Consider the following 26,308-nt stretch of genomic DNA (forward strand, 5'->3'; position numbering starts at 1 on the left):
TCGTGCTTTTTGCAATCAAAACGTTATGCTCTATTCCTAGAAATGTAATGTTAAGAGTAAAATCATTCAGTTCAAATTCTTAGATTACATTCCAGTCTCACTTAAAATTCAATTTCATGACATTAGTGATCAAATAGAATCAAGCATTACGAGTGGAATGAAATTACCAATAATGAGTAGAAAAGATTAATACATATATAATACCAAAAGGGACACATAAGAGTACCAAGATTACAGCCAGACCTTAAGAAAAACTAACCAACCATTATGTAGAGCACAAGACTAACAAGAGAAATTATGAAGGAAGTGATTCATAGTCACAATTCTACGGCGCCTCAGCTCCACATTTCCTCTTCTCCTTCTTCTGCGTTTTCTCTTTGTTCTTTAGCTGTTGAACCCCTTTTTTCATCATCCCTGCATGACTATTTTATATAAAACAACCATTGAGTGCAAGGAAACTTGCCCAGGCGAGTTGCTTACTTAGTGGTGAAGGTATCTACTCGCCCAGGCGAGCTGCTTGCTTAGGGCTGAAGTTACATCTTAGCCCAGGCGAGCTGGATGCTAGCCTGGGCGAATTTAGGGTCATAAATGTTCATGAAAAGACCATTTTGGCCCTTCCTTGTGGCTTTGTTTCTAGTTGTAACAAAAAACCATCAAAACCCTGAGTGACCCCTTGGCCTTGTGCTGTAATCGGTGCCAAACGCCACAATTCAATCGGCAATGATAAAAGCATTATACCTGGATGAAATTAGGGTCTGACAACTAGTATGCCATGAGATCCTAATTCTGTCTAGGGGTCCCAAATAAATTAATAAAAAAGAAAATTAAAAAAATGAAAAAAATAAGAAAAAAAGAAAAGCAACAAAAAAAAGAGAAAAAGAAAGAACAATAAAAAAAGAAAAAAAAAGACATAAAAAAGAGTAGAAAACATAAAAAAAAGGAGATTGTGTGACCTATTGGGCTCTGAAGGAGAGCCCATTAGGTCAAGAGGAAGGAGCACAGTGCATAAAAGAGGACTGGAGGAAAGTCTCTACATTAATGGCATAGAGGGAGCACGGATCCCAATAAGGAAAAATGGACCAATCTGATAGTGCCATGTCAAAATTGTGCTTGGTACCCGACGTTGTTATTCCTTCAAAGTTCAGGGTCCCAAAATTTCATAAATACAAGGGGACCATTTTCCCGAAGAATCACCTGAAGATGTATTGTAGGAAGATGGAAGCATATGCGAAAGATGAAAAGTTGTTGATGCATTTCTTCTAGGAAAGCCTGGCTAGGACAACAATTATCTGGAATACTAACTTGGAACCCTCTTGGGTCCACTCCTGGAAGGATCTAATGGATGCCTTCATTAGGTAGTATCAATACAACTCTGACATGGCTCAAGTCAAAATGCAACTACAAAACATGTGCAACAGAGATAATGAATCATTCAAAGAATACGCTCAAAGGTGGAGAGATCTGACGGATCAAGTAGTACTCCCTATGATAGAGAAAGATGATAACCATGATAATTGGCACATTGTCGGTGTTCTATTATGAGAAGATGGTAGGTTATATGCCTTCAAGTTTTGCAGATCTAGTGTTTGCTAGTGAGAGAATTGAGCGTCTGAGGAAAGGAAAATTTAATTATGTTGCTTTTGTGAATCCTAGTAATAGGGGACCTGGGAGGAGTGGCGAGAGGAAAAAGGAGGTAGAACCTCATGTTATGGCCAAACTTTCCACTAGCCCCTTATAATACCATGTACCAATATCCTCCCTAACAATATCACTACTCAGCCAACATTAGTCCTGCCCATTACCAACCAACCAAGAACACCCAATCAGCCACAAAGGCCACCCTTAAATCAACCACAAAATCCACTAGCTGCATAACCAAGACCAAACACCAACACTAATACCAACCAAAACACCAACCAGAGAACGAAATTCCCAGAAAATAAGGATGTAGAATTCACCCCAATCCTGATATCATATGCTGACTTACTCCCATATGTGCTCAATAATGGAATAGTAGCCATAAGCCCAAAAAGATTCCTCAACCTTTATTTCCCCGAGGATACAACTCAAATGTGACATGGGCTTATCATGGGGGAGCTCCGGGGCATTCTATTGAGTACTGTATGACCCTGAAACATAAGGTGCAATGTTTGATTGATGTAGGCTGGCTGAGATTTCAGGAGGAAAATCGCTTGTGAATTCTGATGCCATCAAGTGGATACTATGCATGATGCTTGGGGTAATTTGAAGGTTGTTATTGGATGTCTCCAAGGACTCATTAGGATTTTCATGCTTACGTCATTACTGTAAACAACAGTCACAACGTTAATAATATAGATGAATTTGATGCTATTGTCTCTCATTCTCTCATAATTATACCTTTGCATATCTAGTTAACTTTCACTGGAATATGAATTTATGTCGCTAGCTTGTTTGCTCAAGTGACCTGTACTCCAGAGTTGATCTCCAAATCTGCTCAATCAAATATTGCACGTTCTACACGTTTGGTGAGGGTTCTGTAAGCGATGAGTAAGATTGAATAAACATTTGATTGATTGTGTTTCAAATTAATGAACACCAAACACATACATGCATGCGACCTCATCTTATCTTTCTTAAAAGTTTTGTGAAGAGTGAGAATCATTTGGTTTAATTTATCAATTGAAAATTTTTCAAATGTATTTTGTCCTTGAAAATTCTCTTTTGAGAACCTGCACAGTTTCTTTCGTTTCTTCTTTCCTTTTCATTTCTTCTTGCTACAAAGGCATGACAGACACCATGCATGAGCTTCAAGTGAACCTAAGGGCAAATAAAAGGTTCTCACCTGGTAGGTTGAAAACTCGAAAATGGCGCCCTAGGCAATATTTAGGGTATATATATAAGAAAGAAATATAAAAAGGAGAAAGAATAAAAGAAAACAATCAGGAGCATGTTTATTAGTGGTTATATCCCAAAATTCAAACTATAAAGAGCCTTCAGTCAGGACTTGAAATGACACGTGGCCATGTTTCTTCATCCCAAACACTAATTTATCCCTTGCTACCCCCTTCGAGCCAAAGAATAATTGTTTTCTCTAAAAAACAAAACAAAAACCCAAAGTAGGAACCACTACTAAATTGGTGGGAAGAGCAATGCAAACAACACATGCGTGAGGTTTACTAAGTCTAGGTTGGGCAACAATGAAATTAAAAAAAATGCAAAAAGTAAATCTGCCAATGGCAAGCATAGCAAAAGGAGACAAAAGACCTCCAAATTTTACAAGGAAGGCACAAAAATGTAATGAGGATTAATGTATAAGACAAATGGAGTAGAGCCCAACCCATAAATTTGAAATGAATAAAAGTACAAGCAAGGCTCTCAAGGTTCTTACTCAATATAACCCTTAAACACTCTTTGAGCCTCTCTGATCCTTTCTTTCATTGTCCTCTTACCCCCTGACCACCTTACAAGCCCAATAAAGCCTATGTGAATCAAGGAAGGACTGATTTGGCTTTTGAGTTTGGATTATGGAATGGAACATGCACATGCTTGTGATTGTTAAAAAGAAGAAAAAAAGAATCCTTAAGGTTTGCACTTGCACATTTGAGAAGAAAACTCATTCGACCGAGAACTTGTGGAAGATGCCCAAAGACAATTGCGATAGTAGGGTATATCTGATGTTAGTTGCTCACACAAACTCCCTAGGGTTCCTTTCGAATCCAAGGGTAGCCTTTGTTAAATAAATTCTTTCAGAATCAGCCCATGGCATCAAGCAACAGCAGGATCGACAGATCCATGGTATCCCTCTATGATCTTAAATCAGGAATGTTTCACTTGGTTATATACAAAAGTGTAACAATCCATTGTCATCCTTCAATGGTGCATGCGGTCAATCCCAAAGCTTTTTATTTCCTTGTTGTGCAAAATAATCAAAGTTTTTAAACAAAAAGAAAGGGACAAACCCTAGGATCAATATTTCAGTTGATTGATTAAATGTTAAATGACTCCACTATCATCATCCAAAATTGTCAAGTGATTAAACCAAACAAAACATACATTCTGAGGGAGTCTTCGAAGCAATCTGCAAAAGATAGGATGAGGTTGCATGAATAATCACATATTTTAGAAAGAAACAGTCAACCTATGTTTTTCATACAAAAAAAGAGAAAGAAACAAAGTATAATAAGAGAGAAAAAATGCCATGAGCATTGCACAATTTTCATGATTCAAAACCTTTTCCATTGCATTGTTGGGTACAAAGCCTACATTTACTACATTTTAAGGCGAAGTTTGCATGCCTATTTTTGTAACGACCCACCTCGTCGCTACAATATCACCACTCTAGACCGCAAAAATTTCTGTTTTTAAATTAGAACTCCACTAATTTGCTTATGAAAAATGAACATAATTTCTTTTTTTTTTTAATATACATTCACCAAACAATGCAACAGGGACAGACATACATCCCCATAGTTAGGTTCCCTGACCCCAACTATGGTATTAAAAACTATAAACAATAATAAACTCCCCTCACCACGTGAGCTCTATGTCAGTTTCTCTTTGCGTCGCTGTTAGTTGATTAATACGACTAACTTTTGTGTAAAAAAGTTGTGTAAATTGTATTCGACTCCTTCCATTTACAATTCTTTTTGTATTATTGTGAGTATCTTTGGTTAAACATAGGTAATAAGTACTTAGTATCCCACTTTTGTGTATTTAATAACCTTTCTACTTCAATTTCAGGTAAAATAAGTAAGTTTATGGAAGTGCTGATTTTGAGCCGCTCGCTAAGCTAATTCTCTGGCTTAGCGAGTCATCCGCTAAGCAAAACAGTTCATGGCTAAGCGCATAGAAGATCCTAGAAGCAGATGAGTTGTCATGATGCGCTCAGCGAGAATCAATTCGCTAAGCGCACCGCTTGCACCTCCAGGCTGAGTGAAGAAGAGGCGCGCTAAGCCAAATGCCACTTAATTTGGCTAAGCGAACCTGAATGTGGCTGAGTGAATGACCAAAAATCAGCAACACTATTTAAAGCCTGAAATCATAAATGGAAGGGAGTTCTCAATTTTTGGCGTGTTCTCTGTTCTTGGAAGTATTCCTCTCAGTGGCTGAGTGGCGGAGAGAACTTCTGGTGTGAAGATCCTGAGGGACAACAGAGATTAAAGAGGAAGTTATCATGCGGAGTATTGGAGGAGAGTTTGAGTGATTGTGAGGTTTTTAGAGGTGAAGGAGACATCCTCACCACTTGTACTTCCTAATCTTTCATTTTCTCTTTTTCATCTTTGCAAGAGAAGTTTCCCAGTTATGGAGAGCTAAATCCTCAGTTGGTTCTTCCTACAGGGTACTTGATGTAAATACTCTTATATCTTTCTAATGATGTTGCATGTGTTCTCTGTGCTATCAGTACTTCATTTTCAGTATGCTTTTGCCTTGATCATGTAGATGCATGCTCAATTAGGGTCATTCAACATTGGGAAATGGTTTGATCCTTAGAACTTGATAGGACAGGGCTAGTTTATTGTATTTTCATGAGGGATTGGGGTACGGTAACCTAGTTGTTGGTATGTGATGCAATCCTCCCTAGGAAGGGACCAGTCACTAGAGCCATGAGCAAGAGGCTCCAAGAGGATTGGGCTAGAGCTGCTAAAGAAGGCCCTAGGGTTCTCATGAACCTCAGGGTAAATTTCTGAGCCCATGGGCCAAGGTTGGGTCAAATTATCTTTGTACATATTAGACTAAGATGTCATTGTATTTGGTCCTTTTATTTAGGACACCATAATGTAGGTAGGCTACCTTAGAAATATAGGATTTTTCAGCCCTTGTATTTTATGGCACCTAGACTAGTTTTTGTATTAGGGGTAGTTTTGTAATTTCACATGTACTAAGTGAATATTTGATGTGTGTATTGGGAAATAAATTTAATTGAATTGGTAGAAGCCCAATCCAATTAAATTTTAGAGGGGGAGGTGAGCATTTGCTTACTACACCACATTGCCACATCATATAATTACACTTTGTGCATGTCCTTCATGCTTTACATGCCTCATGACACCTAAGCACACCTAGTGGAGAATCTTGGAATTGATCTTGGATTAGTGGGTTGAACCATAACTAAAATTCACTAATCATAATTAGTGAAATTTTGGCTCCACAAATTCAAGTGAAATTTGAATTGAAATTCAAATTTTCCTACAATTTTGTGTGACACTTAGGCTATAAATAGAGGTCATGTGTGTGCATTTTTTCAACTTTGATCATTTGAAAATTAAACTTCATATTTCAGAGCTCTTTTAGAGCACAAAATTTCGTGCTCTTCTCTTCCTCTCCCTTCATTCATCTCCTTCTTCCTCCAAGCTCTTATCCATGGCCTCCTATGGTGGTGAACTTCTTCTAGACTCATCTTCTCCTTGAAGTGGTGATGCAATCCTACCCCGTAAGGGCATTGGATTGAAGACTCCAAGTAGATTGGGCCAGAGATACAAGAGAAGGCCCTAGGATTCTCATGAGCCTTAGGGCAGATTTCGAGCCCATGGGCTAAGTATGAGCCCACTTATCTTTGTACATATTAGATTAAGGTTTAATTATTTTTGGGCCTTGTATTTAGGGCTCCATAATGTAGGTAAGGTACCCTAGAAATGTAGGATTTTTCAGCCCTTGTATTTTAGGGCACCTAGACTAGTTTTTTTTATTAGGGGTAGTTTTTGTAATTTCATATGCATTAAGTGAATATTTGATGTGTGTGTTGGAAAATAAATTTAATTGAATTAGGAGAAGCCCAATCCAATTTATGGAGCCCTAAATACAAGGCCCAAAAATAATGAAACCTTAATCTAGTATGTACAAAGATAAGTGGGCTCATACTTAGCCCATGAGCCCGAAATCTGCCCTAAGGCTCATGAGAACCCTAGGGCCTTCTCTTGCATCTCTAGTCCAATCTACTTGGAGTCTTCTATCCAATGCCCTTACGGGGTAGGATTGCATCAAGTGGCGTCTCCTCTCTCTCTTCCTTCTCCATTCCACTACCATTCATCTTCCAAGAACCAAAGGAATCCATTGATGAAGAAGATCCTAGGTCTACAAGCTCCAATGAAACTTACATCATGTGGTATCAAGAGCATCTTCATCTAGGTGATGTTCTTTTGCTTCCTCTATCTTTTTTCGGTGAATTCTCTTTAATTCCTTGTTCTTCATCTTATTCTCCATGTATATCCTCCATTGTCTTGTGGTTTGGTGCTGTTTAGAGTAGATTCAAAAAAAAAAAATAAACCGATTAAATCTTAGATCTACACTTGTTCTTGCATTTCTATGGTTCAAATTTTATAGATCTACTCTTGAATCATGTTTTTGTGTTGATTTTAGGTTCTATCATTTTTCAGTCATAATCTTCTTATGCTGAACCTTTGGATCTAAATTTTCTTCCAAAATATTGATTAGAAAAAAAACACAAAAATCTAAGTGTAAATCACTTAATCCATGTTGTCTTATAGTCATGTTTAGTCATAATAATTGTCACATTATGTTCTACGTTTGTGTTGAATTTTGATTTTGTTGATTGAATTCTAGATACATTTGTTCATGTATTCTTGTCATTCTTAGCCTATCTTTTGAATTTTGAGTCTAATTCATGCATATTATTTAGTTCATAACATGTTCTAAATCAATTCCTAGAAGTAGTCATGTTGTTGAACTCTTTTTTTTTTCTCTAAGTTTCCTACATGATGCCTATGATGAAGTTGAGTTGTTGCTGGATTTGTGAATCAAAATAAGTCTTAAGCTCTCTTGAATTGTGTTATTCAAAATAATTGAGCATAAGCAAATACAAATTGTAACTATCTCAGCCTTAAGCAACATAAACACTACTCTTGATTTCTAGGTTGAAATTGCTGGTGCTGGCAGCTTGAACATACAAACTTTTATAAATTACTGGGAATTGGTCACTACGTTTTTTGAGCTAAACTTTTTACTGAATTTTCTAGACATCTGGAAAAAAATTATGAAAAAAGAACCAAGAAATTTGGATTAAAGGAAAAAATAATAAAAATCACACAAGTTGGCAGAAAAATCAGTGTCCAGGAAAAAAAGTGAAAGGAAAGTGTGCTTGTTGTTTTGGCTCAAAATTTGTTCTATAATTGGTGCCTATTTTGTACCAATCCTAGTTCTGAAATTTCAATTGAAAATTAGTCTGAAAAAAATTGCCAAAACAAGAGGTTTCTTGAGTCTTTTTTTTTTAGTCTTTCTACTCTACTCAAGAGCCATTCTAGGTTTCTCTTTGAGTCCTAGCTTGCATTTGTGTGCTTTTCATCACTTTAATTGTTGAATAATCCTTGAAAATTTGTCTTGTTAAAACTCTATTGGTTTAGCTTTCATTTCATTTTTTTGGTCTTTGGTTATTGCTTGTCTCTTTGTTTCCTTGTTGGTGAGTTGCCATATAGGGAATTGGAAAGGAGGATTAGTGTCATCCCTTGAAGAATTTGAGTCAAGAAGCAAGGGAAAAACCACCTTAAGAGCTATTGGACTAAGAAGCACTCCAAATTGAGTGAATCACCAAAGAGAGAACAACCACCAAAATTGAGGACCTTGTTGTAATCTTGTCATTGACAATTTACTTACTTTCATTACTTTCAAATTTTGTAACAAAAAGGCCTTTCATTGGAAGTAAGTTGGGAGCCTCCAATAGGTCACCCTATGTGACATCCTGGAAATTTCTACCCGGAATTTTTGGAAACGATGTATTCTGAATGATTATATATATATATATATATATATATATATATATATATATATATATATATATATATATATATATATATATATATATATATAAGTATTATTCAGTGTATATGCATATATGTTCTTGATAGAAGTAGGAATAGTGGGGGGCAAGATATGCGAGTTAGGCTAATTAAGGAAGAGAAGTCCATAACTGGGAGGTTATGGGTTAATTCTTAATTAATTAGTTAAAAATAATCGTTTTGCGTGAGACTTAAAATTTAAGAAAACCAACCTCTGAGCCACGCTTGGGGTCTTATTCTGAGCGTTTTGATATATATATTGATTACTTTCGAAAACTGGCCCCGACGAACGCAGAGAAACACGAGGAACTAGAACCAGAGAAACGGCACACAAACTGAGGCAGAATTTTAGCGTTTCAAAGGTCAGATTTTTCTCACTTTTTGTGGCTGAGTATGGGTCACAATCAAAAGAGAAAGTGGGCCCTTTTTGCTCCACTCAAATGGAGACATGTGGCATAGTTTATAATAAAATAATAAGAAATGAGGAAAAAGCCTTTTTAAAATTAAAAAGCAACTCTCTCTCTCCTCACTCAGCCCCACATTTTTCAGAAGCCTTTTCCTCTCTCCTTCACGTTGCCATTCTTTCCTCCTTCATTCTCCATTTAAGCTCCAAACAAAGCTCCAACCTTTGGCCATCATTTCTGCTCCAAATGACGAAAGGAGGGCATTTTCGGAGTCGTGAAGCGCGTCTCTACGTGTGGGACTTCGAAATTTCAGGTTTGGGTGGACTTCTTTCTCCTTTGATTTTCGTGGGTATGGGGTTTTGGGAGATATGATGGGTAGTCTTGCTAGGTTTCTGCTTTATGATGATTATTTGTGAAGAAATTTGTGGAAAGCATGTTGAACTTGCCATGTTTGGATGAGTTAAACATACCCATTCTGTTCTAGGGTTTTTATGATGATGTTTGTGATGTTTATGTGCTGAGATTGCTTATGGAAAACTGTTAGAGATGGAGGGTAGAGTTAACCTAGGGTTAGAAAGTGAGAATGTGGTGTTATGAGTGGAAAAAGAGTGAGGCTTTGAGAGTTGGAAGGTTAAATCTGGATTCTGTGATAAATGGAGGTTAAAATGAGTTAATCCTAGCTTGACATGCCATTTAGGACTTATGAGAAAGTTTGGGCTGTGCTAGAGAGAAAAACAAATGACCAAAATGAATAAAGAGCCATTTCTAGGGTAAATTTGGGTGTTGAAGGGTCAAATTTTGATTCGGTGAAATTTTAGGCATAAATCCAGTTTGAACAAGTTTAAATTGATGTTATAGACTTGTGTGAGGTGATAGTTTGCTTCGAATTTATCCCATTCTCAATTTCACTTCTCAAACCTAGAAAATCCATTAAAATGAGGGGTGTTGGATACCTAGATTTTGTGTTGCTGTGGTTTGAAGCTTGACTTTGGTTTAGACATGATTGATACATGATTTGGGACTTGTAGGATTTGATTTGGGCAAGATTGGATGAGGGAAAGTGTAATTTTCGAAATCTGCACTTATGCAGAATTTTGCTGTCAAATAGGTGCAGCAGAATTTTAGCAATGTGCAGAAAAATGCTATGTTTTGCTGGTTGTGGAAAGAGTAGTGCATAATGAGTTCTGGATGTTTTTTAGTAGATCCCAACGGTCAAAATGTAGGTTTATGTACTAGAGACTTGCAGTAAAATTGTCGAGTCGATCCAACGGTTAACGAACTGGAACGAAGGAATTGTTACTGGGGTCTTTAAGTGAGAAAAGCTGTGATTTTGGTTGGTGTTTTGGGCAGAGTTTTCTGCCTTTGCCCTGTTTTCTTGGCTGTGATAGTTTGTGCTGTTTGAATGTTGTATTACTTGGATGTTGGGGAAGCTTGGGAGGATTGATGGGGACCCGGTGTTGAGAGAAACGAGGATATGGGCTACGTGGGAGTACGTGAGCTCAGTTGGAGGTGGGCAACAGGGGATGGTGGGTTTATGCGCGATTTGTGGATGTGGAAAACTTGTTGTGCACCATCGCCCGACCGCCACCTAGTACCACATGTGATGGGTACCCCATAATCCTACAAGCTTGAGATGAGGAAGTGTAGAAGGGTGAAACTTCCTGCTTTTATTCGTTGACCACAGAGTGGTACCTGGAGATATGTCGCGGGGGTCAGGAGACCTTGGGGACGTCAGGTGGGGTGCTATTGCCCAAAACCAAGCTTGACCAATCCCGACCCAACCCGGGCATAGTCAGTCAGTGAGAACCTGTGATGTACCTAAACAGGCGAGCTCCTGGCAGTCAACAGATAAAAGGAACAAAGACCACAAAGCAAGGAGGCTTGTGGTGGTTGGCCAGCTGTGAATCTTGTGTGATATATGGGTTATGGCCTCTGGTAATCGATTACCAAGGGTGGGTAATCGATTATAAGGCTTAAAAATGAAAACAGGAGGCTAAGATGGTCTCTGGTAATCGATTACCAAGGGGGTGTAATCGATTACCAGGCTTGAAAACGAGGTCAGGAAGCCATAAGGGCTTCTGGTAATCGATTACCAAGGGGGGTAATCGATTACCACGCTTAGAATTGAAGGCAGCAGGTTGTAGAGACCTCTGGTAATCGATTACCAGTCTGTGTAATCGATTACACAGAGGAATGGGTCACTGGTAATCGATTACCAGGTATGTGTAATCGATTACACAGTGCCTTTTTTAGGTTTTCATGTCCTGAAGCTGTGTGATTCGAGTTTGGCCTCTGGTAATCGATTACCAAGGCTGTGTAATCGATTACCAGAGATGAAAAGCCTAAAGATACCCCTTTTACTTGCATGTAATGGTTGTGAGAAGCATTGTGTTGCGGCATGGTTAGATTCTTGTGAAAGAGTCTACCCCTTTCTTTTCTTCCTTGTAGATCGTGATGGCGGCGCAGCTAATCCATGATCGAGTAGAGATGGAGTGCCTAGAGGGAGCTTGGGAGACCCTCGAAGGCAACACGAGGTGCCGATTTCGGGGCACGATTCGATTCACGGCTACTTCTTTGGTGCATCCAGATGAACCCGTGCGCACGCTTCAGCGTACTGTGGAGTGGATACTACCCACGCCTACACCATACCGTCTAGTGGAGCCAGTCCAAGTGATCGAGGTGACGTCATCCGAGGAAGACCCTGAGGAGGATCCCGAGGAGCTGCCTCCTGAGCCTGCTGTGGATGCTCTTGACTTTCTAGAGGGTGATGAGGACCCACTTCCTGAGGTGGATTCTCCCAAGGAAGTCATGTCGGCATCTGAGGCAGACTCTACGGAGGATAGTGGCCCGAGAGAGATGGCGACTAGTGGAGGCTCTTCATCATAGTGGACAGTTCCATGGACTAGTTTTATATACTTTTTGAGGGTGGGTGTATCTAGGACTGACTGTTAGGTTTACTCTTTTGTTTTGTATGGGTAAACCTGTTGTATAGGAATTTGATGATTGTATACATGTGGCTGAAGCCACCACTATGGACACCTTTGCTCTGGATGACACTGTGTATTTTGTAAAACTCCCATATTTTGGACAGCTTTAAATGATGAATGCATTTATGATCAATCTTGTTATTTGAAAAGAAAGCATTAGCAAATTTATTTGTAAAAGAGTTTATCGACCGTAGTTTATTCTTTTATTTTCACGTGACGACCTAAAGTAATGGCTGGTACATTCTTCCTTTTGAAACAGCAAAATAGTTTAGAGATGATGAGCGGTAAGAAAGAAATGACTCCGAATAGAGTTGTGAACTGGCCATTCAGGACTCTGTAGTGAGGATTTTCCTTCTAAACCTTGTTATGGTGAAAAGAGAAAGAAAAGAAAAAGAAAAAGAAGAAAAAAAAATTTACCATGGTTTTTGTTAATTAAATCATTACTATTAAACCAGTCATTATTTTGGGGACGCCACAATTGGTGGTATCAGAGCCAAAGTTGGATTCTAGTGAACCTGTTATGGTCTTGCTGTGTGAATGCTGTGTATCTCTGAAACTTGGAAGTAGGTTTCGAGGAGTGATGTTAAGTCACACATTGTGTGTATTTCTGCTTTCTTGTCTTGAGCATGGATGTGTGACTGATTCATAGGATTGTTGCGTGTATAAGTATGTATAAAGAGAAGGATGTTGTTATAACTGTCATAGCCTGTGTGGTACACTCTCTCATTAGGATTTCTTGGGTACTAATAGCTTCCCTACAGGTTAAGTATGGCAGGACGTGGTAGGGATCAGAACCGTGATGTCCTTGACCGCATCACAGCTGTGCTGGAAACTCTAGTGCAGGAACGTGATGTGGAGCCGGCGGAGTATCGGGCGGAAATACCCGAGTGGTTATCCGTATAAACATTATTTTGCTATCTGTAAGACAGAACGCTTGATAGCATGCAAGGACTGACATCGTCTTCTGTACCCTTTGTTCCCCCGGGAACAACAAGTCATTTGCATGCAGAGATTTTATGGCCACCCGCGACTCTCGTCAACCGAGAGGAACAAAATTAGTGTCTTATCTTTACTTCCCTTTTATCTCCAATAAAAGACAAGTAAAGAGGGGCAACTGTCATACCCTAATTTCGTCCGGGGACCTTTGCTTGGTGGCATGCAACTTGTGTTTGGTCATTTTGAGGTGCTTGGCACCCCTCATTAGGCAATTTGTGAAGTTCCGTGACGTGCCGGAAATCAAAAGAAAGTATTGATGCACAATCCGTAAGGTTCCGTGACACACCGGAAATCATAAAGGAAGCATCGTTGCACAATTCGTGAGGTTTCGTAACATTCCGTAAGTCAAAAAAGGGATGATTATGTAATCTGCAAGGTTCCGTAACATTACGGAAAGAAAACAAGTATCGTTACGAAATTCGTAAGTTTCCATAACTTTACGAAAAAAGAATCACCAAAAAAAGTCAAAGGGGGTGTATTTAGTAAAATGGGGGTGCAAATAGTAATTTTCGACCCTGGGCGAGCTAGGTGGCCACCACACTCCCCGTTTTGTTGAAAAATGGGATTCCAGGGCTTCCGGGACACCCGTAATGCTTCCGTAAAATTCTCATAACCCTAAATAAGCATATTTAACTTAATACGGGTGAGAGGGAAGAGAAAAAAAGAAGAAAATCAAGTCCTATATGCTTCCGTAACTTTTTCGTAAATTACGAAAGAAGGGGGGTGAACTTATCAAAATTGGGCCTTCCTGAATGTTTTATTGAAGCTGGATTGCTTCTGGAGGAAGCAACCCAGCTCGCCTGGGCGAGCTGGGCGGCAACCTCCTCCCCCTTTTTCCTATAAATAGGCTGAAGGGGGCTGTTCTAAGGATCCCTGAGCCCCCTGGCTATGTATTTCAGCTGTTTTGGGAGAAAAAAATTGATTCCGTGAAGAAAATCCAAGCCGAGGTGCTTCCGTAACGCTTCCGAGATGTTTCCGTAAGCAAATCCGTGAAGGTTTTCGTCCGTTCTTCATCCGTTCTTCGTTCTTCAACGGGTAAGTTTTCGAATCCGAGACTTTCAATTCATTTCTTGTTTTTTTAAGCTTTCATCTTTATTTCGTTCATTTTCGATTTCTTTTCTTCCGTCTTTAACGCGCTTTTACCGTTTATTTAAGCCGTTTTCTCACCTAATAAATGATAAAATGAATTTCAACCGATCATTTGTGTTGTAATCTCATTTAATCACTTTTAAAACGAAATCTAACCGATCGTTCACGCTATAACCTCGGTTAAACCAAAAAAAGTAAAATAATAATAAAATAATCAAAATATCTTGAAAAATAATAATAAAATAATCAAAATATCTTCGAATAAAATAATCAAAAAAATCAATCGGACGTTTTTCTTTGGAAGTTTCCTTGAATGAATTGATTAATAACTAAAGTGAAACTAAGACTAAAATCAACTCACAAATCAAGTTTTGTCCAAAAAATCACTAAAAACCGTTTTAAGGTCCAACGCCTTAAATGATCCTCTTTGCTTTTATCGGTTAGCATGGACCGTTCAAAAGCATAAAATCAACATGTAACTTTACCGCTTTTGCAAGAACTACGTAGGTCTGATTTCCTCATCGCAATTGAGGATACGTAGGAGCAAAAGCCCCGCTTTTGTCAACCACCCCAAGAGATCGTTAATGGTCCAATGCCTTAACGTTTCTCTCCTTTCAAAAACAAGAGATCGTTAATGGTCCAACGTCTTAACGTTTCTCTCCTTTCAAAATCAAAAGACCGTTTAATGGTCCAACACCTTAAATGACCTTTTGTTCAATAAAAACATATTTTGCAAAAAAAGACAAAAACAACTTAACCAAACACTTTGTTTCGAAAGAACTACGTAGGTCTGATTTCCTCATCACAATTGAGGAATACGTAGGAGCAAAGGGAAAACACCCTTGTCGACCACAAAAAGAGAAAAATATAAAAAAGGGCATAAAAGATATAAGAACGTAAAGGGAACGTAAAAATCAAAGTCATGTTTGCACATTCGATTAAAGGCTGCTGTCCCTTGTGACGGACGTGTGGGGTGCTAACACCTTCCCCGTGCGTAAATACAACTCCTGAACCTTTCACTTAAAAGTTCGTAGATCGCGTCTTTTCCGGTTTTTCCGATGTTTTCCTCAAATAAACGTTGGTGGCGACTCCGCGCGTATTCCTTTCGTGGAACACGCATCCCGCGAGTCACGCGTCGCCCTCCCGCCGAAGGGTAGGTTGCGACAGTTGGCGACTCCACTGGGGAGTGTTTTTAGAGAGTTAGGCCATTTAATCTTGTGCAATGTTTTACCATGACTTACTCCTTTGTTGGTTTTCCTTCATTATGTTCTTGTATATATAACTCTTTGATGCTTTTAGTGCATTTTTTGTATGCTTGAGGTAAATATTTATTCATTTGATGCACACAAACACTAACACTATTTACACACACGGTGAGTTGAAAAAGGGCCCTATACCTGGGTTCGTGGGAACATAAGGAGTGGAGGTGAATCCGTGATCATGCTAGGTCTCCGACTTGCTTGATTACAGTGAACCCTCATCTAGAGTTTTTCTCTTTGAAAACATATTGTTGCTAGTAGTCCCTACTGCTGCAGTATGTTCTTCGAAGGGGATGATACCTCTAGAAACCATCAAGAGAGATATGACTACCTTGGGGGTTATTACTAAAAGCCTAGTTAGCTCTCTCCCTTATAGGTCCCTTAAATAGGGGCACGGAGCAAACACGTTGCGTGCCATTTTTCACACTGCCATGCATAAGTGTCATATACCCTTTTGCTTATATTCAGTGAGTATTGTCATACTATGTACATTCCCGTGTTGCGCCTTTCGCATATGCATCGCACATGGGTTTTGTCTTGATCCCCTCTGTAAACAAACCAACGAAGGGTCCGTGTCACCGTTTTAAATACATACGTTGGGGCACTTTGCTACCCCTAGACGTTGTATCTAAGAAGGAGACAGTTTCTCGGGCTCTCGTATTCGTAAATTGCATCTGTGTCATATGCATTTCTTCATGTATTCATCCATTCCACCCATGATAGATGTCGGAGTTTTGATTCGCACTAGATTTTATTTCACTTTAGTAAAACATGGGATCAAGTCAAAAGCCTTCGCTTAAAAAGAGGTTCTATCAAGTCAAAATCAAGAGCTTAGAGGTCACTAGTTTACGAGAGTTGGGGCAATTAATGGGTCAACTTCAACGGCAAGCCTTCGGCAAAGCCTACGGTAAGATTTGGGACCTAGCTAGGGTAGAAGTCTCCATGGAACCGATTGCATCCCTTTCCCAGTATTATGACCAGCCCCTAAGGTGCTTCACATTTGAGGACTTCCAGCTAGTGCCGACTGTGAAAGAGTTTGAAGAAATCCTGGGATGCCCACTGGGAGGAAGGAAGCCATATCTTTTCTCTGGGTTCTATCCCTCCACGACAAGAGTTGCCAAGGTAGTGAAAATCTCAGCACAAGATTTGGAACGTGTAAAGCAAAACAGAAATGGAGTAGTCAGAGTACCAAGGAAGTGTTTGGAGGAAAGGGCAAAGGCCTTGGCAAAATCAAGGCGAATGGGCTTCTTTTTTTGACATCTTGGCGCTTTTGATCTTTGGAGGTGTCCTCTTTCCAAATATGGAAGGGTTAGTGGACCTAGCAGCGATTGACGCTTTCCTCACCTTTCATCATGGCATGGAAAGCCCGGTCGTCGCCATTTTGGCCATGCATGACACGTTCGACCAGAGATGTGAAAAGAGCGGCGCAAGAATTGTTTGTTGTACACCGGCTCTCTATGTGTGGCTGGTTTCGCACCTTTTTCTCCAAGAAGGTAGGCCCGTCTATCCGCTACAAGGTCACCGCTCGTGCGTCGAAAAAAGAAAGATGAATTGGGACCAACTCTTGGCTAGCATAGAGGGGCGTCTGTTAATTGGTTCCCTTGCTAGAAGGAAGGAAGAATCAGGATTCTATCTTCATGCGAAGGATTTCCAAATGTTCCCTTAATGGGAACAAGGGGTTGTATAAATTATAATCCTGTCCTCACCATAAGACAGCTTGGCTACCCCATGAGAGGAGCGCCATTAGACGAAAGCATCACGCCTTTCATTACACGGTTTCAGTGACCCCAATGCAAAGGTACTCCAAGGAGTTCACAAGGCATGTGATGCGGTGTGAAGAAAGGACAGAGAGCTTAGGGGAAGCAGTAATGGGATCATCGGCGGCTATCATAAGTGGCTGAGAGTCCGGACACAAGGATTGGATTGGCTCCCAAATCTAAAGACTGTGAGAGACGATGAGGTTAAAGCTTCGAAAGAAAGTGATGAGGTACAAGCCCTAAAGGCAGAGCTTGAAAGAGCCCGGGTAGTCAAAGAGAAGTTCAAGTCCATAGCCATCAAAGTCTGAAGAGAGTATGATGAACTAAGGGACGTCAATATGGCCACCGCTGAAGCCTTGGAACGAGAAACCAAGAAGGCCCGAAAGGAAGAACACGACCAAAACAAAGTTTTGAGGGGCTTTATAGGGCAGCAATAGTGAGCTCAAGCTCTGAAGAGGTGAAAGGAATCATCACGGGTCAAAGGCATGATCTTGAAGGACGAGCTAAAGGTTTGCCTTAGGTCGAAAAGAAATTTGTCCCAATAGTTAAGCGAGACTGAAGGGAATATGTGGGCCATCATCGATGAGTGCAAAGAGAAGCTAAATCTAGCAGCGACTCACGAGCAAAGGCTAGAGGATGAGTACGCCAAGATATCAGCAGAAAGGGAAGCAAGGGAAAGGGTAATTGATTCATTGCACCAAGAGGCAACAATGTGGATGGACCAATTTGCTCTTACTTTGAACAGGAGTCAAGAACTTCCCCGATTGCTAGCCAAGGCCAAAGCAATGGCGGACACCTACTCCGCCCCTGAGGAGATCCACGGATTTCTCAGCTATTGTCAGCATATGATAGACTTAATGGACCATATGATTAGAAACCGCTAGGAAGTTTGTATTGTCGCTCAGATCTTGACTAGTTATAACTTTTTGAATAAAATGAGTTTATCCCACGTTTTTACTCCAAAAATCAGTGCGAATCAAGTCACTCCCGCATTTTATCTCTAGCATGCATTGTATGTTGGTCTCGTCCTTTGTCACGGGAAGCCGGAAGGTCCATATCACCTTCTTAACTGTACACATAGGGCACTACGCCCCCAAATGCGCAAGTAAGAAGAGATAATTTTTCGGGCTCTCGTGTCCGTAAATGCATTCATATCATGCATCGCATAAACATCTCTTCATGGCATCATAATGAACATATCATTCCTGCATTTGTCTGTTATCATATTAAAGCCTCACATTTTGCATGAGTCATGGCATCATCATGCATATGCGTTCAACAAACTTTTTGATCTGCAAAATTGCATACCATTTGTTTTCATGTTTGCTCATCCTTGCGTTTTCCTCTACAAAACAAAAACAAAAAAGGGGAAGCGTGAAACTTCACACTACATTCTTAGTTGCATGTGTTAGGCACCATGAGCCAACCATGTTGGGATCATAAACCCATTTCTAAAAAAAACACACAACAACAAAACAAAATAATTGAACATGGTACCTAATGCATGGTTAACTAGGAAATGGTGTTTCTTTGGGCATCTCAATTTCATAATTACATTTTCCGTGCATAAGCTTAAAGTATGCCCGAGTCATTCATCCATATGAGATGTTGTTGAAGTATTGGCGATCAGAATTGCCATTCCTTGGATTATAGGGTTGAACCAAGCTCATGCTTTTACAAAAAGGTTCATCAAGTCAAGTTGAAATATGGAAGTAACCGTCTTGCAAAATTGGGGCAAAAGATGAATCGAGTCACATCACTGCTTCGTCTACTGCCAAACATATTTAGGATTGTTGATGTCCTTGTTACTTCCAGTTTCACCTTGACAAAGATGTCATGGACCATGTTGAAAATCTAAATTGATTCAACCCCATATCCTGTGTAAAAATTCGCAATACTTCAACTGTACATCATTCGCATGCATCCATGCTTTTCATTGGTTGCATTGCTCATTGCATTCTTTACTTGAAAAATAAAATAAAATAAAATAAAATGAACTTAATCATTGTTATCAAAAAGAAAAGGACACGCTTTACGGCGCCCTTACCGAACTCGTGCTAGAGCTAGAGTAATGGGTGAAGCAGAGGAGGTGCAAGAGAAGATGAAGGCCGAAATGGAGGCCATGAAAGAGCAAATGGCCACAATGATGGAGGCCATGATGAGCATGAAGAAGATAATGGAAGCCAATGCGGTTATAGTTGCCGCTACTAGCGCTGTCGCTAAGGTGAACCCGATGCTCCCATCTGGCCTCAAGCAAATGAATCATCCAACCTCAAATATGGTAGGCAAAGATTTGGGAAGTACGGATGACCCCATGATGTGCAAATTCAAAACAAGCACGCCTTCCCGCCATATGGCTTGCCTCCCAAACTATACACCACCCAATGTGGCGTACATTCCCAATGAGGATGTCAATAACTCCACACCCATACTCATTAAGAGCCAACAACCTCAATCTGATCATGCACATGTCTCTCGACCCATGGAGGAGACACATGGAATGCCCCACCACAATCTAGCCGACTTCGAGCCTTGCCTCGGATATGCCACTGAAGGGCAAGCAATTGGTGGTATACCCCTGCAAAACACTTTGGAGGGCCCTCAGTGTCACCCACAACCACAACCCTCACATTCCACAGCGGTTAAAAACCCTCATGTTATGGCAGAAATGGGAAAGAGGAAAGGCTCAGGGCCATTGAAGGAGGTAAAGATTATGCCTTTGCTAACCTAGAAGAGTTGTTCCTAGTACCCAATATCATCACCCCTCCCAAGTTCAAGGTGCTGGACTTTGACAAGTACAAGGGGACTACTTGCCCCAAGAACCATCCAAAGATGTATTGTCGAAAGATAAGGGCATACGCAAAGATGAGGAACTGCTAATACATTTCTTCGAAGAAAGTCTTACTGGGGTAGCTGTTACCTGGTACACTAACTTGGAACCTTCCCGAGTCCATACTTGGAAGGACCTAATGGTTGCCTTCGTTAGGCAGTATCAGTACTATTCTGATATGGTTCCGGATAGGATGCAACTACAGAACATGTGCAAAAAGGGAGACGATAATCGTGATGGTAGACACATTATCGGTACTCTACTATGAAAAGATGGTGGGCTATGCACCCTCAAAGCTTTGCAGATTTGGTCTTCACCAGTGAAAGGATCAATGTGGGTCCGAAAAGAGGCAAATTTGATCATCCTACTAGGACGACTGAGAAAACTGGGGCAAATGAAGAGGGTGAGAAAGAGGGAGAAACCCATGCTGTGACTGCCATTCCTATACGGCCAAGTTTCCCACCAACCCAACAATGTCATTACTCAACCCATAACAAACCTCCTCCTTACCCACCACCCAGTTATCCATAAAGGCCATCCCTAAATCAACCACAAAGCCTGTCTACCGCACTTCCAATGACGAAGACCACCTTTAGCACAAACCAAAAAACACCAACAAAAAGGAATTTTGCAGCAAAAAGCCTGTAGGGTTCACCCCAAATTCCGTTGTCATATGCTAAACTTGATCCCATATCCACTCGATAACTCAGTGGTAGCCATAACCCCAACCAAGGTTCCTCAACCTCCATTTTTCTAAGGATACGACTCGAACGCAACGTGTGCTTATCATGGAGGAGCCCCGGGGCATTCCATTGAGCATTGTATGACCCCAAAGCATAATGTGTGAAGTCTAATTGATACGGGCTGGCTGAAATTTGAGGAGAATCGCTTGTTGAATCCTAACATTGACAAGCAACACCATACATGGGGCAATTCTGGAAGCTGTTGTTATGACTCATCAGGATTTTCAAGTTTACGCCATTATTATAAACCACAGTTACAATGCTAAATGATATGGATAAAATGGACATCCTTGGTCTGTTTGCTCAAGCAATTTGCGCTCCTGAGTGTTGACTTCCAAGACCATTCAATCAGAGATTACTCATCTTGCACATTGGTGGGGGTGTCGTAAAACGACGAGTAAAGTAAAAAAAAAAAAAGAAGAGGGGGCATTTGATTGACTGTGTTTTCAAGTAAAAATATAGACGTTCATGTGACTTCATTTTATCATTCCAGAAAGTTTGTCTTCTTAGAGAAGCGAGTTGTCAAGAATAGGATGTTGGACAAATGGCCTCAGTTATCTTAAGAAAGGGGGGGGGGGTTGAATTAAGATGCAAAGACTATTCCCCAATTGAACTATCACTCTTTCTTTTTGGATTAACAATGCACCCTTAACATGAATTACTCAAAAGACAATTCAAAATAAACTTCTTTAAAGCAAAAGATAAATAGCAATAAATAAAAGAAGTTTAAAGGAAGAGAGGAATGCAAACTTGATTTATACTGGTTCGGCCACTTCCCGTGCCTACGTCCAGTCCTCAAGCAACCCACTTGAGATTTTTCCACTCTCTTTGTAAAACTCCTTTTACAAAGTCTGAACCACACAGGGACAACCCTTCCCTTGTGTTTAGGAATCCTCTACAACAAGAGACCCACGGTCTCTTAATCCCTTTTCAAAAATAAGAAGAAGAAATCTCTCTTAAAAGAGATAGATTGTACAATGAAGATCAATCAAAATTCCTTATTGAATATGCAAGTGGTTGACCAAGGAATCTTTTTGAGAGGATAAAACTTTTTGGGCAATGAAAACTCTCTTTAAATTCGTGTTTCCAAGTCACCTTTGATGGCCATTCATAAACCATTTGAATAGATGTGACTCTTGGAAATTATTTTCTGAAAATCTCCTCTGGTAATCGATTACAAGACTTGTGAAATCGATTACAGGCTTTAAAATTTGAATAAACTGCTGGTAATCAATTACCATCCATGTGTAATCGATTACACATTATAAATTTTGAATTCAAATTTCTAGTGACTGTTATAAACATTTCCAGCTGCTGGTAATTGATTACCAGAGAGTAAATCTCAATTTAAAATGATTTGGATAGAAGTCTTTGGCCAAACCTTTTGCTTTTTCAATTTGGAAACTTCTTCCTAAGATTCTAGAGATCAACTTGATAATATATCTTGATTATCTTGGATTCTTGGATTCTTGTCTTGAATAAAACTTGGAAGTACTTGATCCTTTGGCATCATCAAAACATCAAAACATCTTGCTTCTACATAGGAGTCATTTGACTTAATCCATCAAAAAATCCTTCAACTATTTCTCGTCCTTGGAAAATTCTTTTTGCAAGAATCAACTGCTTCTTTCATTCTTCCTCACTACGAGGCTATGAAAACAAGACAGCGATTGGTACCTCAAAGCCTTACACTGGGGCAATGAGGGGCATCGTGCATGAGCCTCAAGTGAACCTAGGGGCAGATTAGAAGTTCTCACCCAATAGGTTCCCTCCTACAAGGTCATGACAAAAGACAATGATTGGTACCTCAAAGCCTTACACTGGGGCAATGAGGGGCACCGTGCATGAGCCTCAAGTGAACATAGGGGCCGATCAAAAGTTCTCACCCGTCGATGTTTTTAAACAAAAAAAGGGGGGGGACAAACCCTAGGATTTCAATGGATTGATTAAACATGAAACGACTCCATTGCCGTCACTCCAAAATGGTCAAGTGACTAAATCAAACAGAACACACACTCTGAGGGAGTTCCTGGAGAGATTGGAAAAAGATAGGATAAGGTTGCATGGACTATCACCTCTTTCAAAAGGACAATCAATCTGTGTTTCCCAAAAAAATCAAATCAAAATCATAATCACAAAATAGGAAAAGAATGTCATGAACATTGTACAACTTTCCATTACATTGCATTGTTTCATATGAAGTCCGCATTTACCAAATTTCACGACAAAGGTTGCATGCATCTGTATCCCTAAAAATTATGTTAACTGCATAGATTTCCTACATCTAATGTCCAAATCTTGTGGATTTGGGATGACCGGCCCTCTCGATGAGTCGATCTCTTGCTTTCTCATAAGGGTGGACCCTTGGGTACTTGTACCTATCGCCTTTAGAGAACTACACGTCCTCACCTTCAGAAGACTACACGTCCTCACCTTGTGAGGACTACACGTCCTCGCCAACAGAGGGCTGCACGCCCTCACCTTCAGAGGACTATACGTCCTCACCATCAGAGGGCTGCACACCCTCACCTCCAGAGGACTACACGTCCTCGCCTTGAGAGGGCTACACGCCCTCGCCTTGAGAGGGCTACATGCCCTCGCCTTGGGTACTAGTTACCCTCACCTATAGAGGGCTGCACGTCCTCACCTTCAGAGGGCTGCACTCCCTCACCTTCGTAGGGCTACACGCCCTCACCTTTAGAGGACTACACGTCCTCACCATCAGAGGACTACACGTCCTCACCTTCAGAGGACTATGCGTCCTCACCTTAGAGGACTGCACGTCCTCACCTTCAGAGGACTGCGCGTCCTCACCTTCGTAGGGCTACACGCCCTCAACTTCAGAGGGCTACAAGCCCTCACCTATAGAGGACTGCACGTCCTCGCCTTCAGAGGGCTGCACTCCCTCACCTTCAGAGGACTGCACGTCCTCGCCTTCAGAGGACTGCATGTCCTCACCCTCAGAGGACTGCACGCCCTCACCTTTAGAGGGCTACGCGTCCTCATTTTCAGTGTGCTCCACATCCACACCTTAAGAGAATTTAAGGTCCTCTGCCCTTAAATGCTTAACCGAGACTTGCACTCCCGATTAAGGGGCCAGTAGTTTCCTTTTAACGATTCTTGGGCCACCCCTTATATTGGAGGAGGGCCAACTGTGCGAGCACAACCAGAGAGGGAGGCCATCACACAGCTACTATGCATACTGGGGCATGATTTCACCCGTGCTGCTGCAAAGAGACGAGTGCGGATCATGCGCAGCAACATGACCACTCTTACATAGATATAGATGACGTTGCTACTTAGCAACATTCTGCCCAGCGACCGCAATGTCGATCTCCCCCTGTGGAAGTATCAGTTGGTCTGTGTCGTTCCGACATAGGTAAGCATGCATATGGTTCAATTGATTTCTGATGGCATCTATTATTTGCAGGGATCGCATCCACAAGACACCCAGTGGACCCGGAGAAGTCCAACAAGGCCTTGGGGTTTCCAGCTCTAGTTACGGACCTCTGTTAGTCCTACAGGGTGCCCGTTCCCCCCAGCAAGGTCATGCCATCGTGACATAGGTAAGTATGCACTTCTCTCAACTGATTTCTGATGCCATCTATTGTTTGCAGGGATCGCGCCCGCAAGACACCCAGTGGACCCGGAGAAGTCCAACAGGGTCTTGGGGTTTCTAGCTCTGATTACGGACCTTTTTCAGTTCTACGGAGTGCCTGTCGCCCCCAGCAAGAAGTACTGCGCCCCCATGCAGGCCCAGGGCAAAACACCACAGCAGCATTGGGATGGCCGGTAGCAAGCAATAGACGCACCGCCACCACCTCTAGAGTTCACCTCTGCTCATCTACAAAAAGGTTTGAGTATTGCCTACACCACATGACCGACCAATAGGCGACCAAGTCCAAATCCAAAGGTAAGCAAAGTACTAGGTCAGTGACCAACAAGTCATAAGGCGTCCAGCTCAAGACGTTAAAGAAGCGCTACTAGGAGGCAACCTAGTAACTTTTAAATGTTTGCTTGTTATTTGATCACCTTTTGTTTCTCAAGTCATAGTAGGACACACCTAGTTGCTCATGATCCTAGGAATTTAAATAAATCAAGCACAAGCTCGAAAGGTAGTCATACCTCACAAAATATATATATGTATGTTTAGGTAGAAAGATACCTTAGATATGCATGTATGTAAACAAAAAAATATAGCAAAAATACCTTACAAAACATATATATGTATGTTTAGGTAGCAAGATACCTTGGATATGCGTGTATATAGCAAAAATACCTCACAAAAATATACACATGTTTAGGTAGCAAAATACCTCATGAAAAAAAAGGGGAAAAAAACAAAGACAAACGAGAAAAAGAAATGAACAAATGAAAAAAAACAAAAAAAAAAGAGAAAAAAGAAAAATAAGTTGTCTAGCTGAAAAACCAACATGCTTTTGAAAAGAGATGACTTCCAACTTTTCTTTGAAAAAATTCACTGATGATAACTAGTTTTTGAAAAAATGTGTGTACACCTGAAGGGTGAATGCTGTGAAAATTTTCCCGGACGCCCAAAATGGACTCGGATGAATGCACAAATTGATAAAAGAGCATATTTTGGAAACATTGGGTTGACTAAAAATAGAGGAAATGAATCCTGAGCCCTAACATCACATTACCATAAAAATTTGACACTTGAGTGTCCACATAGGTGCATGCATGACCAGTTTTGCATAAAGTTTCCAAATCATCATTTTTGCATTTGTGTCATGGAAATAATGTGGGGCATCCCTTTTATCCTTGAACCAAACCAAACCCTGACATGTATCATGTCTAGTCATTCTACAAGCCTTGAGCCAAAATCCTAACTTACCATATAAAGTTCAATGGCTCAATGAGCAAAGGGAAATGATAGTTAACCAACAAGTGAAGGTACCTTTCTCCATTGGGACATATAAGGATGAAGTTAATTGTAATATAGTTCCCATAGAGGCAGGACATATTCTTTTAGGAAGGCTGTGGCAATTTGATAGGAAGATCATTTACAATGGCCTAACTAATGAGATTACTCTCACCCATCTTGGAACTAAATTTGTGTTGCATCCTCAAACACCTTCACAGGTGGCCAAAGATCAACTAACTATTAAAGATAAGAGGGATGAGGAAGAAAAACTAGAAAAAGAAGGATAGTAAGGCCTTGTCTTCAAAGGCCAAGGGGAAGGAAAAAGAGGAAAAGGATTCCTCCAAGAAGATTGTTAAGAAGGAAACTCATTTTGCAACAAAAAGTGATATTAAAATAGCACTCCTTCTTAAACAATCTTTCTACCTTCTCCTATCAAGGGAAACATCCCATAGCACTGCCACAATTCCTACATTTGAGACCTTACCCCCAAATGTCCAAGAACTCTTACATGAATTTGGTGATATATTTCCCAAAGAGATACCCCCTGGGCTACCTCCTTTAACGAGAATAGAACACCAAATAGATTT

At 40.5% G+C, this 26,308-nt stretch overlaps 1 protein-coding gene across 1 annotated transcript in view; it reads left to right on the plus strand.

Annotated features, from left to right (window-relative positions):
• The first annotated feature begins 1,507 nt into the window (after positions 1-1,507).
• The window catches only part of LOC102660590 (uncharacterized), a 67,854-nt gene continuing 43,053 nt past the window's right edge, over positions 1,508-26,308 (plus strand). Inside the window, exon 1 of the mRNA XM_041012879.1 lies at positions 1,508-1,693. Within this exon, the coding sequence (XP_040868813.1) occupies positions 1,508-1,693 (186 nt within the window). The remainder of the gene's footprint in view (positions 1,694-26,308) is intronic.

Source organism: Glycine max, chromosome 19 (genome assembly GCF_000004515.6).
Source record: "Glycine max cultivar Williams 82 chromosome 19, Glycine_max_v4.0, whole genome shotgun sequence".
NCBI classification, from domain to species: Eukaryota; Viridiplantae; Streptophyta; class Magnoliopsida; order Fabales; family Fabaceae; genus Glycine; species Glycine max.